The following is a 14219-nucleotide window of genomic DNA, read 5'->3' as shown; positions in this document are numbered from 1 at the left end:
ATTACGTGAGGTATCACCTTCCGATTAGAATGAAAGAAATGCCAAAAGTTCATTTCTATTGTAGTTAAAAATCAACAATGTATTAAATGCCAAAAACTTGACGTTAGCTGTCACATTAACATTTCTTGAAAATAACAATTAATAATAGATTTTGGAAGTTCTGTTGGAAGAATATTCTTGAAGAAAAATTGGGATATTCCTATAGTCCGCTTAATTCACGAGATCACTGAGAGTTTGATTATTTATTGAAATGTTTTTCAACTTTGTAGTTTTCAGACTATAGTGAAGTGAGGGATGATTTAATAATGGTGGATAAAAATGACAAGACAATTGCGTAAAATTTAAATATGAGGTGGATAACTCATTTAGAAGGGGGGCCAAAGAGGGTTAATCATGCAGCTGTATCAGTGGGGCACAAAATTTACTCTTTTGGAGGTTACTGCACCGGTGAGAACTCCAGGGAGTACACATCTATGGATGTTCATGTCTTGAATACAACAACATTCAGATGGACAAAACATCCTGTTAGTGATTTGCCTTACTTCGAAAATGATGATATTCTTCCTTACAAGCGTTACGGTCACACAGCTGTAGTTTATGGTGATAAGATTTACATATGGGGAGGGCGAAATGATAGAGCATCATGTGCTGTTCTTTTTTGCTTTGATACTGTCTGGCATTGCTGGACAGCGCCAGCAGTCACAGGAAATATTCCTTTAGCTAGAGATGGGCATACAGCTTGTGTATGGAACCACTGTATGTATATTTTTGGAGGGTATGAAGAAGCATCTGATGCTTTTGCACGAACAGTGTTCTACTTAGATCTGAGAAAAATGCATTGGCGTTATGTGTGCACTACTGGTAATTTCTTTCTTTTGTTCATTATTTTTTCCCCTAGAATATATATGTATAAGATAAATGATCGAACTAGTGTTATATTTCTTTAGGCAGTGAACCTTCTGTGCGAGACTTCCATACAACTGTTTGTATCAAGAATAAAATTTACCTTTTTGGTGGGAGAGGCACTACTTATGTCATGGATTCGTTCACTAACATTGTTGAAACTTATTCGAATGTTCTTTGGTGTTTTGATCTGAACACCTATACCTGGTATAGGCCTCTGGTGGTTGGTGATAAACCCTGTGGAAGGAGGAGTCACTCAGCATGTAAGATACTGTTCTGTATTGAATATTTCTAAACTTTTTTATTTTGAATGATCTGGGAAAATTTGTTGACCATACTAAAAAAACTTTTTGGTGTTTCTGTTTCATTTCTGTCTTATTCTTCAGTTGTGTACAATGATAAGATGTACATCTTTGGGGGATATAATGCACTACAGGGTAAACATTTCAATGACCTGTATGAATATGATCCAAAGCAATTACGTTGGACAAGAATCAGGGCTTCTGGAGAGGAACCATGTGAAAGACGCAGGCAAGCCTGTGTTTTAGTTGGGAATCGTGTATTCTTATTTGGGGGCACAAGGTGAGAACTGTTGTCTTCCTAACCTGAAAGAGTTTAATCATCCTCTTTCAGTCCGCTTCCGAACTTTTGTGAAAATGGGCAAGATATTGAAGATAGGCTTATAGATCACAGTGATATGCTGATATTAGATTTTGCTCCAACATTAAGGACTCTTTGTATGGTAGCTATTAGGAAATATGGACTAGATGACACAGTCCTACCACACAACCTGAAGTGAGTATCTTCTTCCAACAAAAAATTGTTTTATTGACCTCAAAATACTTTTCTTTTTCGAGTGAAAATTAATCTGAATTAATTTTAGAATGGACCTGAAAAATATGTTCAGCCCGAACAAAATAAGTCTAATACGGCCTAGTAGTTCAGCTGGATAATTGCTCAAGAAAAGTGTTCTGAAAGTATATTGGATATTTTTCCTAACTATACTAACATTGGTTTTTTTTTCTTTTACGGGTAATTATTTTTCAGGAATATCGATAAATTGTCATGTAGTAGATGATGCTATTTTCTGAGTTGTGAGAAATGTTTTTGAATTTCTCATTGGCAAAAAGTCTGAAAATCGTTTTTCAATCGAAATACAATAATGGTAATTTTCAATTAGTCAATTGAATTAGAATTTACTTGAAATGAAACTAGATGAATGAATCAAGCTCAGAACTAGTTGATAAAATTAAACACTGCGTAAATTATTGAAGTACTTAGAAACTCTCAGAGCTAGTTTTGATGAGAATTTCGATTGAGAAAAATTAATCTTAGCGGTTCTTAAATGTGATCTGAATGACTTGGTGCCTGCCTACTCAGTTTGTTTTCTATAGGAATGTGTACATAGATATTTTTTCTATAATAATTTATTTTATTTAGTAACTGTTATTGCAGTATTCGCATAGTTTCAATGAAATTGTTGAATTAGATTCTTTATGTTTTAACGGTTCTTGTATGTCCCTTTAGTCTCAAAGAACTATATTTGTACATTGATATATTTTAATAAAATCACCTATATTATCTTGTTTGTTTCATTGGCTACTCCCTTTTATATGAAAGGATCAATCCAACAGTAATATTAATGAATACTATAAAAATTTGTTAATCCACAGTGAATACATAAAGTGATCATAATATATTATGACATTCATCATAAATCACTTGTGAATAATGAGCTACTCTTCACTGATAGCAAAGAGTATCAACAAGAGGATTCACTCTATCATTTTGGCCGGTTGCGTTTCAATGCCCTTGAATGTTCCTTGGTTCAGTGGAGGGACGAAAACGAAAGCAGATGTTCGTTCTGTTCGCAAGTACCAATCTGATTGGTCGCCCAGCGATTCTCGTTCGACTGTAGTGAATCTGAGCGCAGTATTACTGGCGCGTAGCGTCTCCCCGCTTCAAGGTTGAAATTCCATGCATTCGATCTTCCCTTGTAAATCGGCGAAGTGAAACCTCTTGTTGTTACTCTTTGCTGATAGTCAGCCATGGTCTATCGAACCTCATGTTCAAAACTACAGACAGGGGCTCATCTGAACATAGAGATATGGCTATTTATATTGAAATTTCAGAAGTTTTAGCGAGTATTGAGGTAGTAAAATGAAAAGAGATATTGAAAATGGGGTAGGATATTTCAATAATATACTCTTCACAGTCGTGGATAGAGTACAGTATTTTTCTCTCATATTAGGGCTACTTACGTTCATCATCCGCGAATACAAAAGCCATCATATCCTCCTTGAATAATGTACTATTAACGAGCGTATGAAAAATAGAATTGACGTGATGGAGTTTTTTTTTTCAAAAAAATAAACTACTGTTACAGTTTCGTGACGATCTCTTTATTCTCTCCTATGAATTATTAGTTACAGCCCTTTTAATCCAAGGAATATGCGACGTGACATTGGTGTATACTCCGAAACTTTTAGTTAAACCACAAGCAGTTTTCCCAAAAGAAGTTACTCCAATGATAAAATGCCTCTTAGGAGAGTATTCAGTCAATTGAAGTGGCCCACCTGAGTCACCCTGTAAAGTTGAAAAAATTATGTGAGTTATGTAGGAAAAACGCATTTATTGTTCATTTTTGGGAAATGTAGATTTAGATATGTAGTATTATCACAGCCTTTACCTCACACGTATCCACTATCTTCTCTGGATCTGCTGAACCAGCACAAACTTGTAAGTCTGCGTCTATGAGTCCGGTTATTCCAACTTTCTCGTATTGTTTTCTGCAATCTGTGTTTTGCACTATTTTCAATCTAAATTTCATCAAATGACTGCTGGGTTGACCTGCGAACTCTGTTATTCCCCATCCAGTAGCTGTGATGTAATCAGTTTTTTGTATAACTCCTCCAGTAAAAAGGCAAGCAGGATTAACATATTCCGTCACCCTCACGGGTTTGTCCAAGACCAAAATTGCAATATCATGTTTCAAGGTCAGGAGGTCAAATTCTGGATGTTGTAAGTGCAATTTTACGTTGAAATCTTGCGGTTCTGCAAAATCTCTGTCGTCCAGAAAGTCCAAATCACCGAGACGAACGTATTTTACTTTTCCACTGTGAAATTCAAAAATCTATTTAAAGGGCAGTGATGTCCAAAAGACCTTATAAACATTGAACTCTTAGAGTTTAATGTTTAAAGGATAGGTACTGCAAAATTCAAGCGTCAAGCTCACAGATGCAGAATTACTTTTTCTACATCCGTGTACGTTTTCACCACTAGTGCTGATAAGTAATTCGTTCTCGGCTAAAAGCAGAAACTGATCTTTCCCGCACTAGTGTAGGAAAGTGACACTGGAATGAGTGAAGGAAAATGGAGAAAAAAAAGGCGTAAAAGAAATAATGTCTAAAATCATTCGTAAATTGTGTCTTCGTCTCTATGTTAGAAGAATAACTATACACTTACAAACCATTTGCGTATAGACAATGAGCTGCTGTTAAAACATGCTGATGGCTTATGAGAGATCCTCCACATTTCCAAACTTTATCTGTCTCATTTCCAAATCCAAGGAGGGCCTAAAACCAGAGGCATCATTATACCGAAGTATCATATGATGCCATTATTATATAAAGGTATGGTTTCGGTAGTGCGTCGGATGACTGCAGTGTCTGTAGAATATGACTGCTCAGACGCAACTACCAAGCAGCACTGCTGCTGCAGCAGTTAAATTCTGTGCTGCGGTACTACATGTGACTACAATGTGACTTTTGATTGGTAGTTCTATAATTATTTCTATTATACCTTAATAGAACCAGCAAATTAAAAAATAATATTGATGAGGACCTACCATATGTGTAAATTCTTGTGCCAATGATCGTTCTCCTCCCGCTCCTACTATAAATACCGTTTTTTCTTTAGGTTCATATTCTTTACATTCTGAAAGAGTTAATTGTTCCTTGAAATTATCAAAAATAAATTTACTTCTCACTATGGAGGACCTCTACCAGTCTACCATCTATTTCCTATAGCTCCTAAGCTAATAAATGTGCGCTGTAGTGATAAGCATCCAAACCAATGTAGTGGTTTGGGTGCTCATCACTCTTTAGTGTATAGGCATACAGTTAATCGCACAAGTCTTGCGACGATTTATTCATCGATGAAGTTAAAAACTTACTGGCTTCACTCCAAGCTATGGCAGATAAAGTATCATTTTGCATCGTTGAATTATGAGACGTGTTGAACGGAGTAGAATTAGTTGGCAAAGGTGGACTAGATGCGTTTTTTCCACTGGAAGGGCAACAAACTATTGGGTCTTTTCCAATAAACCCACAAACATCGGCTCTCTTATTCTTCCTAATCTCTTCTAAACACTTTTGAACAGGCACACAAGTACCCTGCAAATTTTCGCTCTTCAGTGTACATTGGTCACCTGAAAATGAATTATATTACTGTTTTTCAATCTCAATTTGATTCGTTTGAACGTATTTGAAGTTCGTTATATGTTTTCTTGTGAAAATGGTAACAAAAATCAACCCATTACCTTCATGAAAGTTGGATTCATTTGGGAACAGAACTTGGCTAAACACTAATAAGGGAAAACATGACGCTACTAAAAATAGAAACATTTTTATCGTAAGAGACTGGATAGTACTTCACTAGATTCAAGATTCTACAAGACATTCTCAATAATTGACTCAATTTCGAAAAGTAATCAGAGAATAAATGGGAGACTTATGAAGGTAAACAAGTTTCTTCACCAATAAAAGTCTATATGTATCAAGCACACTGCGGTTATGTAATACTTGCAATATTTTTATTTGATACAATTATATCAGACATGCCGCTTGCTAATCACTTTGTTGACTTGATTTAGGAATTTCCAATAGATTTGAAAAAAACTGAGTTAATACATTTACATACGTTTTTTAATATTTCTGCCATTTTTCTGGGCATATCTAGCTATTCGAATTTTCCGGAGGGGTGTGTGGCTCTAAATGATATAGGGGTGCAGAAATAGCTTTGAATCTAGGATAATTTTGTCCCTGTTTAACTTGAAAATGATCATTTTTTCAAACTTTCACATAATCGAAAATTCTTAGGCAAATTTTGATTTGAACAGTGCAAAGTTGTTATCTGACTCCGACAATATATTTTCCATGAGCTCTGAGCTAAACTATTCACCTACTCGATATTGAGACGAATTTTGCGAATATTGTGACTAGTTGCAGGAGTTCTCTTTTATTATCTTTCCGCCAGTGGCGGTTCTCTAATATGTTGCAGGTCGTTGAAAGACATTTAGCTATAAGACTCATCTAGAGATGCCGACGAACCAGGACCGGCAGATTTGAAACTGCCGTATCTGTGTATATTATTACCAGATATTACCACATCTGCTGTGTTTACATGCTCTTTCAGCTTTGACCCTGAAACGAGTTTTGATGTTTTAGGAGTTCATGAAGAGTCTGATTGTTGAAGTGGCATTGTTCGATTCCTATTTCTTAGATCGTCCCTGACTATAGCTGCCACTACTCAATTACACTTTAGGCTAACCAAGAAATGTCGAGTGCGCCACTGATTCAAAACGCAAAAGTTTTTTTTAAATAGGTTCTGTAGTTTTCGAAAAAAAACACAACCTTTTATTCTCTTCCAGTCTTATAATAATCCATTTATAAATTATTGGTTACAATATTTTCAATCCAAGGAATGTGTGAAGCAACACTGGTATATACACCAGCACTTTTAGTGATTCCACAAGCTTTTCCGAACGACGTCACACCAATAACCAAGTAATGCTTCCTACGGACATATTCCGTCAACTGTAGAGGCCCACCTGAGTCACCCTGTGGAAGTATAAAAATCATTCGATTGAAAACAACTCGTGAATGGACTTGTGTCGAAAAAAAGAATGACACCTGGTATTTTTTCAACCACACTTCTGAAAAATACCTCACATGTATCCACTATCTTCCCTGGATCTGCTGAGCCGGCACAAACTTGTAAGTCTGCGTCTATGATTCCCTTAATTCCAACATTCTTGTATTGTTTTCTACAATCTGCGTTATCCACTATTTTCAATTTGAGTTTTATCAAATGGCTGCTAGGTTGACCTGAAAGCATCAAAATATTAATTAAAAAGGATATGATAGACTTCGTCCTAATATTACGCTGGTCTTAGCAGAGATCCGAAATTATTGAAGTATTGGTGGATTACTTTGACAAAATTCATTTTAAATTGAACTGACAAAACTGATTTTCAATTTTTGTGGAATTTCTCCAATTAAAAACAAACTAATGATCAGAGTTCATTATAAATAGGGTGAGTCTTCGTATTTCTTGTTTTGTCACAAACATATCTCAAGAAGATCGCAATTACAGATCAGCTATGTGCAGCAGAGCCGTTCCTCTGCCTGTCTCAAAGAATAAAAAGCACATTCCCTATATTACTCATTTTGTCTGAGAGATATCACAATAGGGGCACAAATAAGGAGCAGCTATGTAACAGTTACGTTTTTACTACCTGCGAACTCTGTTATTCCCCAACCAGTAGCTGTGACATCTCCATATTCATCCACAGCTCCTCCAGTGAAAAGGCAAGCAGGCTTCACGTAATCTGTCACCCTTACAGGTTTGTCCAAGACCAAAATTGCAATATCGTGTTTCAAAGTTGATGGGTCGAATTCGGGATGTTGTATGGCCAATTTGACCTTGAAATCTTGCGGTTCCGCGAAATCTGTGTCGTTGAGAATGTCCAAATCGCCCACACGTACGTATTTTACTGTTCCTCTGCGAAGTTCAAACAGGAGATTAAGTCTCAAATAAGCGACCCATAAGCGATGGTATGATTAATCATTAAAAGATTGATCCCGATGTACATATACTTTTACCTACTTACAAATCTCTTGAGCTCAGACAGTGAGCTGCTGTTAAGACATGCTGATGGCTTATGAGAGATCCTCCACATTTCCAAGATATATCATCTTCATCTCCGAATCCAAGAATTGCCTAAAAGCAAAACAAGTTAATATATATTCTATCCTTCAGCATTCATTTGATCTGCGAACCACCCCCATCCTTGAGTGAGTTTTAGAGGGGGCATATACAAATGTGTATATGCCCCTGTATAATGATCCAGAGGTTGGTAATGAGATGAAAATTTTGTGCGGAATATACATTTCAGAATGTTGAATAATATTGATACCTACCATGTGTGGAAATTCTTGTGCTAATGATCGTTCTCCTCCCACTCCCACTATGTTTACTCCTTCTCTGGGAGGATAATACTGTTCACATTCTGGAAGTTAATTATGTATCTCTATTTCTGGCAGAATTGAGGGAATGGATTTAGGTATTTTCCAAGATTTTCGAGATAAATCAGTAGGAAATTGAGGAGGATTAGGTACCTATTTACGCAATAATGGTTTGGCAAAGCCGCGTACCAAAAACATCATAACTTATTCCTTTATCTCCAGGAGTAAAATTTCGACGAGATTTTTTCAACAGAAAAAAATGGCGAATGTAAAAGTAAAAGATTCAAAAACTCTATATGATCTAACCCCCACAGTCAAATACTTGCACTACTTTGAAGATGAGTCAGGGTTTTTCAATTACTAATATTATTCAGCACCTGAGTGACAAATTTTATATACCTCTACTCACTGATGAATAAAAAATCAGTAACGAATAACTTACTTTCTTTACTCCAAGCTATAGATGATGCAGTATCTTTTTGCAGTGCAGAATTATTAGATGTGTTCAACAGAGAAGAATTAGATGGTCGGAGAGGACCAGAGTCAAATTTTTCACTCGAGGGACAACAAACTATTGGTTCTTTTCCAATAAACCCACAAAGGTCCACATGTTGCCTTTGCTTTATTCTTTCTAGAGCCCAGGAACAGTTTTTAACTGAGAAACATATACCCTGCGTTTTTCTGTTCCCAAGTGTACATTGATCACCTGAAAATTAATTATTCTGTGAAGATCTACCTTCATTCACCTGAAGATGCTGTTATGATAGCGACACAAGTGTTCCTGATGAGGTTTAATATATGTCTACATTAATAAAAGTGAAAATCGAAGTTTGGTTAGTTTGTGAAACAGACGTTGTACCAAATTACCTTTTGTTTGGTTTTTAGATACAGCTTATATAAAAATGAAACCTTTTTTCAGTTAATTTTCTAATGAAATTTTGTTTTCTATGTCTTGAATGATAAAATCTTGATTTATTCAAGTAGATATAATTATAATCTGAAAATGTAAAGATGATAAATTCTTCTAATTCTTTACCTTCATAAAAGTTGGGTACATTATTCGAGAACAAAACTTTGCAAAACACCAATAAGGGAAACCATAATGCTACTAAAAATAGAAGCATTGTTATTGTTCCGAACTGTAGGTATATAAATATCTCACAACGTTTAAGAATGGGCGAATCTTCAAGCCACTTGATAGTAGTACTCGATTTCGAAAAGGAATCAGTAGATAAAGAGGAGACATAATGAAGGTGAACAAGTTTCTTCTCCAATAAAACGTGGAAATATTTGATGCCTTACGCATTCTGGTTTAATATGGGGAATATTCATATTTGATTGGATTTTATCTGTTATGCCACCTATTTAATTATCTTAATGACATGATTTAGAGGGAGTTTCCATTAGTTTTGTTTTTTCCCTTTTCTTAAAATAGATAGAGGTCGGGAAAAAACGACTTTTAAGTGGAGCTACTTGAGCAAACAAATCAGACATCATTTGTTGTAAGATTACATTGTTTCAAAATTGCTTCTGAGAGGTGTGTAGCGTGTAACTTCTTACTCAGGAGTCATTTCTGCAAGCAACATTTGTTTTATTTCATTCGTCATCGTGTCGGGTGGAACGAATTCATTAAAACAAGTTGACAAGAAACATCCGATGATTTATTTTACAGTGTATCTTCATATACAATTGATTCTATCCAAGATAAATAAGAAGAAACTCTGGTGTAAACTCCTGCGCTGTTTACTATCCCACAAGCTTTTCCGAATGAAGTCACTCCCATGATCATATAGTGCTTGGAATTGGTATAGTTTGTTACTTGTAAAGGACCCCCCGAGTCCCCCTATAAAAAAAAACAACAGTTTATGAAGTCTGAAGTAGAATAAAATGAACATGACAAAAAATTGATTTTATCTTGATTCGGCGGGTCTATTGATAGATGGTGCTGGGCTACTTATAATATTTTTTAGCATCCATGAATATGCCGTAACTCTTATAGTTACAAATCCATTCTAAAAGATAATTTTCAGTTTAAATTTTTTTCAATTGGTACAGTTTGAATCGAATTAGTCGAAAATGGATTTTTTGTGTGGATATTTCGGTTTCAAATCTAATATTTTTCAAAGCGCAATAAAAACAGGTCCATTTCGGCCTACTCATACAACAGGAAAGTCTCCCCACATAACAGGAAATCAGAATTATTGATAGTAATTTACCTGGCATGTATCCATAATTTTTCCTTCATCGGCAGAACCGGCACAAACCTGATTTTCATCGTCAATTTCACTCCAGTCTCCACTTTTCACGTACTGCTGTCTGCATTTTTCGTTTCCTATTATTTTCAATCGGACTTTTATCAGTTTACTGCTAGGTTCACCTGAAAAAAATTATTAATTCAGAGGTCAGCGTCCATCAGAATGATTGTAAGCCACAATATCATCTTACACTAGTTATAATATACCTACAAAAATGTAGATATGAACAAAAAATATTCATTTCCTAATCGTATGATTGCCTGCATGAGGTGTAAGTGCAAAACTCATAAAAAATCCATGCAAATATTCAATCCTTTCGAATAATTCTCAAAAAATGATGATTCAAACAGTGAAATCTACCTGCAAATTCTGTGATACCCCATCCCGTCGCTGTGATTTCAGAATATTCGTCTATATCTCTCTCAACAAATAGACATGCTGGTTTGACGAAGCTTGTGACCCGTATGCTATCGTGCAATTGTAAAATTGCTATATCGTGCTTCATCGTTGTCGAATCAAAGTCTGGATGTGGAAAGGCTCTCTTCACATAGTAGTCCTGAGGTTCTGCTATATCTTTATTACTCGCTATGTCTAATTCACCTAGGCGTACAAATTTCACATCTCCTCTGCAATGAAATGAGTAGTAAAAACAACATAAGAATATTGATGAAATTTTATAATTGAACTGAAAAGATTCTGTAGTGTGGAAAATGTGTTTTAAATCATATAAATTCAACTCTTTGGCGTAAATGAAAAATATGTGAAAAGTTTCATCATTCAAATTGCAAATTAGATATCTCAATAACATAATATTATGTTACCTACTCACAAGTCACGCGAATGAAGGCAATGAGCAGCTGTGAGAATGTGCTGAAGACTTATCAAAGAACCTCCACATTTCCACTCTTTTTCTGTCTCAGTACCATATCCGAGGAGGGCCTAGAAGCAGTAATTTCAAAGAACACAAAAAAAAGGATCAATACAAATGAAAAACTGTAGGCGTAAAAAATATTACGTCTCTTTTATTGGAAATGACTCAACGTTTTTTTTTTTGGATGAATCTGCTTACCATATGAGGAAATTCTTCTGACAACGCCACTTCGCCTCCTACTGCAGCTACAACAAATGTCGGACGTCGAAGTGTGGGATAATATTCTTCGCATTCTGAGAAATTAAAAATAGGAAGCCATATATTATTTTAATTCACTGTACAAGCATGATAAAATCTAATCAATAGTTCGTCGATTCCTGCAAAAGTATTTTATTGTGCAAAATTTTTGATATTTTCACTATGTTAACAAATCTTCCATTTTAATTTGAATCAGCAATAGAGGAAATATCTAATAATCACTAGATTGAGCTCTATTGGAGCTCTTCATCAAAGAAATGTGTTCCTTGCAGCAGACATGAGCGCGTCTCTGCTACATAACCGTTACGTATTTGTGCTCTTGTTGTGATATATATGTGACAACAAGGAATGAGGAACCCAGGACATATTTCTGCTTTATCTGTTCGCCATATAATATGGTTGCCTAGTAGTTAGGCTGACCAAATACATTTTTAAACTTTAATTCAATTAAGGACATTTCGTAAAACTACTTTACTTCTTATGCTCATTTGTCCAGATAGTCTTGAATCCTTCCTCTTTATTTCTTCCGATGTCTGGTATCGGTCCTTCATTCCATCTAGTGGACAACAGACAATCGGAATCTTCCCATTGAAGCTGCATGTGTGCACTTTCTGTCCAGCACGAATCATACTAATGGCCCATGAGCAATCGTAGACAGACGAGCATTTTCCTTTTCTACCGTCAATTGCACTTGTACACTGATCTCCTAAAACAAATATTTGGAAGTTATAAATTATCCATCTATTGAATTGAAGATGCCTATAACTACGAAACCATCAGTCAGATTTTGAATGTTGAATAAGGGCGCACTCGGACCCTAAAACTATTCTGGAAATTTCAAGTTCTGGACAGATCTGAATTTAATCATGAGCATAGTTTGCAAATAATAGACGTTTGAACAGCGTGCAAAAAGAAATTTCTTATCTACTCTAAAATTTATTCAAAAGCTTGTTTCGACGCTAACAGATTTGTAATCTTCAGGCCACTTACCTGTATAGCAAACTACCAATCAAACTTAGTTCGACTGTTCTTTATTCCGAAGTAGTGTATTATTCAAACTATTCCCAAAACCAGGTTTATACATATGTATTCACATTACCTTCATAAAACCCGGCACCCTCAGAGAAAATGAATTCACACAATAGGAAGAGCGGTAGCCACACTATCATCAGATAGAACGTCCACATCTTGCGACGCTGGCAGAAGTAATTCACTTCTTATTGAAATATAATTTCTTATTCGCCAATTTATTTCGGCAGTCTCCTTGTAGCGAACAGGTTATTTCCCTGTTGATGACGTATATTTGATCAGCAGAAATGTGTATTCATTTCATGGTTTAGAACACTCAGAAGACGGTAGGAAATTCAAGATTGTGGTCTAGATATTCGAGTAAGACTATAATTTAGAGTTCCATTGATTGGTTTCTTCAAAATTATTAAAAAAATCGTAATGAATCAGTTGGGAGTATGGGCGTAGCAAAAGGTGGACGTAAAAAGGAGGGTTTTTCATTGAGAATGTTCATGAAATGGTACTTACGTCTATAACGAGAGATTTATTGGGGTCCTGATGAAATTCTTGACTCTTTTTTACCATCGACATCCATAAAATCAAGTCAACTCTTGCAGTTGCATCTAAATGTCCGTGATAAAATGATCAGTGAGGTCATTGCACGCATTAATCTTTAGGAGGCTACTCTTTAAATCATCAATTTTCACACTTTGAAGCTGGAGGATTTTTCATCTTATTTCCAGAAAAGATAACATGTGGTTATCTACAAGGTGAGTCTTTGACTCATGACTCGTACAAATATTTCAACAGTAGATCCTTGAGGTCAAAAGAAAAAATTTTTTCCTATACCATTTTTTCCGATTCGGCCCTGATAAAAAGATATAACCATTCTAAGTTTTCATAATGAGCTATGCCACCCCTGGAGAAACAAAATTCCCTTCAGAATAACAAGTTAAATCTATGACATTACACCCAATTTTTTGTGAATTTCAGATATCAAATTATTCAAAAAACGGCGCATCTTACGAGAAAATATGAGGAATTTATTTTACAAAACGTTCAAATATTCAATGAATGCGTTTAAATTAGTTTCAAGAGTTGGGTTCTTTGATTTTTTGGTATTTTTTTGGTACGTAATGGTCATAATGAGAAAACTGGAAGGCGTGGGTGAGTGAGATAGAACAAAAAATATAATTTTATGGTTTTTCAACAGTCTGTATCTTTCAAACAGAGCCGATTCGAAAAAAAATGTGTGGGAAAAAAGTGTTTCTTCTGAACTCAAGAATCTACTGTTAAAATATTTTTACAAGTCAAAGACTCAACCTGTATATTCTACAGAGTGTTTCATAGGCGAATAAACATACAGTGGCCCGATGTAGAGCCAAGGACCACAAATAGACTACCTTTGTACATTCGCTGCTCTCCTCAAAATACCTACCCCAATCAAATTCCAAATAAAATGAATCTCAGCTTGATAAAAGTCCCATATTTTTTTGATACAGACCTGTATTGATTGACAAGTGGAAGTGAATCATGAGCTCAAAATGTCAATCAATAATACTGCGTGTTTCGGAAGTTATGAGAAATTGAAATTTTTTGAAATTACGTAAACTATCTTAGTTACGCACTTCATAAAATACTTATTTATGAACGAAGGACGAAAATCTGTCAGTTATA

At 35.4% G+C, this 14219-nt stretch overlaps 3 protein-coding genes across 3 annotated transcripts; 1 reads left to right on the top strand and 2 right to left on the bottom strand.

Moving 5' to 3' along the window:
• The first annotated feature begins 84 nt into the window (after positions 1-84).
• On the top strand, positions 85-2484 carry LOC123309181 (kelch domain-containing protein 3). The gene is made up of 5 exons (XM_044892153.1): positions 85-861; positions 948-1166; positions 1290-1485; positions 1537-1698; positions 1787-2484. The coding sequence occupies exons 1-5, from the start codon at positions 348-350 to the stop codon at positions 1854-1856; spliced, it is 1161 nt and encodes a 386-aa protein (XP_044748088.1). The 5' UTR covers positions 85-347; the 3' UTR covers positions 1857-2484.
• A 794-nt stretch (positions 2485-3278) lies between these two features.
• LOC123309356 (venom protease-like) lies at positions 3279-5813 on the bottom strand. The gene is made up of 6 exons (XM_044892437.1): positions 5444-5813; positions 5078-5332; positions 4751-4839; positions 4369-4478; positions 3593-4019; positions 3279-3489 (listed from the first exon to the last, which is right to left on the bottom strand). Exons 1-6 carry the CDS (start codon positions 5526-5528, stop codon positions 3316-3318), a joined length of 1140 nt encoding a protein of 379 aa, XP_044748372.1. The 5' UTR covers positions 5529-5813; the 3' UTR covers positions 3279-3315.
• Positions 5814-6525: 712 nt separating this feature from the next.
• Positions 6526-12774, bottom strand: LOC123310423. The gene is made up of 15 exons (XM_044893890.1): positions 12634-12774; positions 12010-12240; positions 11475-11569; positions 11235-11344; positions 10766-11031; positions 10367-10527; positions 9821-9993; positions 9663-9709; positions 9187-9447; positions 8593-8856; positions 8106-8194; positions 7796-7905; positions 7421-7686; positions 6850-7010; positions 6526-6743 (listed from the first exon to the last, which is right to left on the bottom strand). The coding sequence occupies exons 1-15, from the start codon at positions 12719-12721 to the stop codon at positions 6570-6572; spliced, it is 2496 nt and encodes an 831-aa protein (XP_044749825.1). The 5' UTR covers positions 12722-12774; the 3' UTR covers positions 6526-6569.
• Positions 12775-14219: the final 1445 nt, after the last annotated feature.

This window comes from Coccinella septempunctata, chromosome 3 (genome assembly GCF_907165205.1).
Source record: "Coccinella septempunctata chromosome 3, icCocSept1.1, whole genome shotgun sequence".
Taxonomy (NCBI): Eukaryota; Metazoa; Arthropoda; class Insecta; order Coleoptera; family Coccinellidae; genus Coccinella; species Coccinella septempunctata.
The sequence above is the reverse complement of the archived record's forward strand: the minus strand, read 5'-3'. Positions and strand labels throughout refer to the sequence as shown.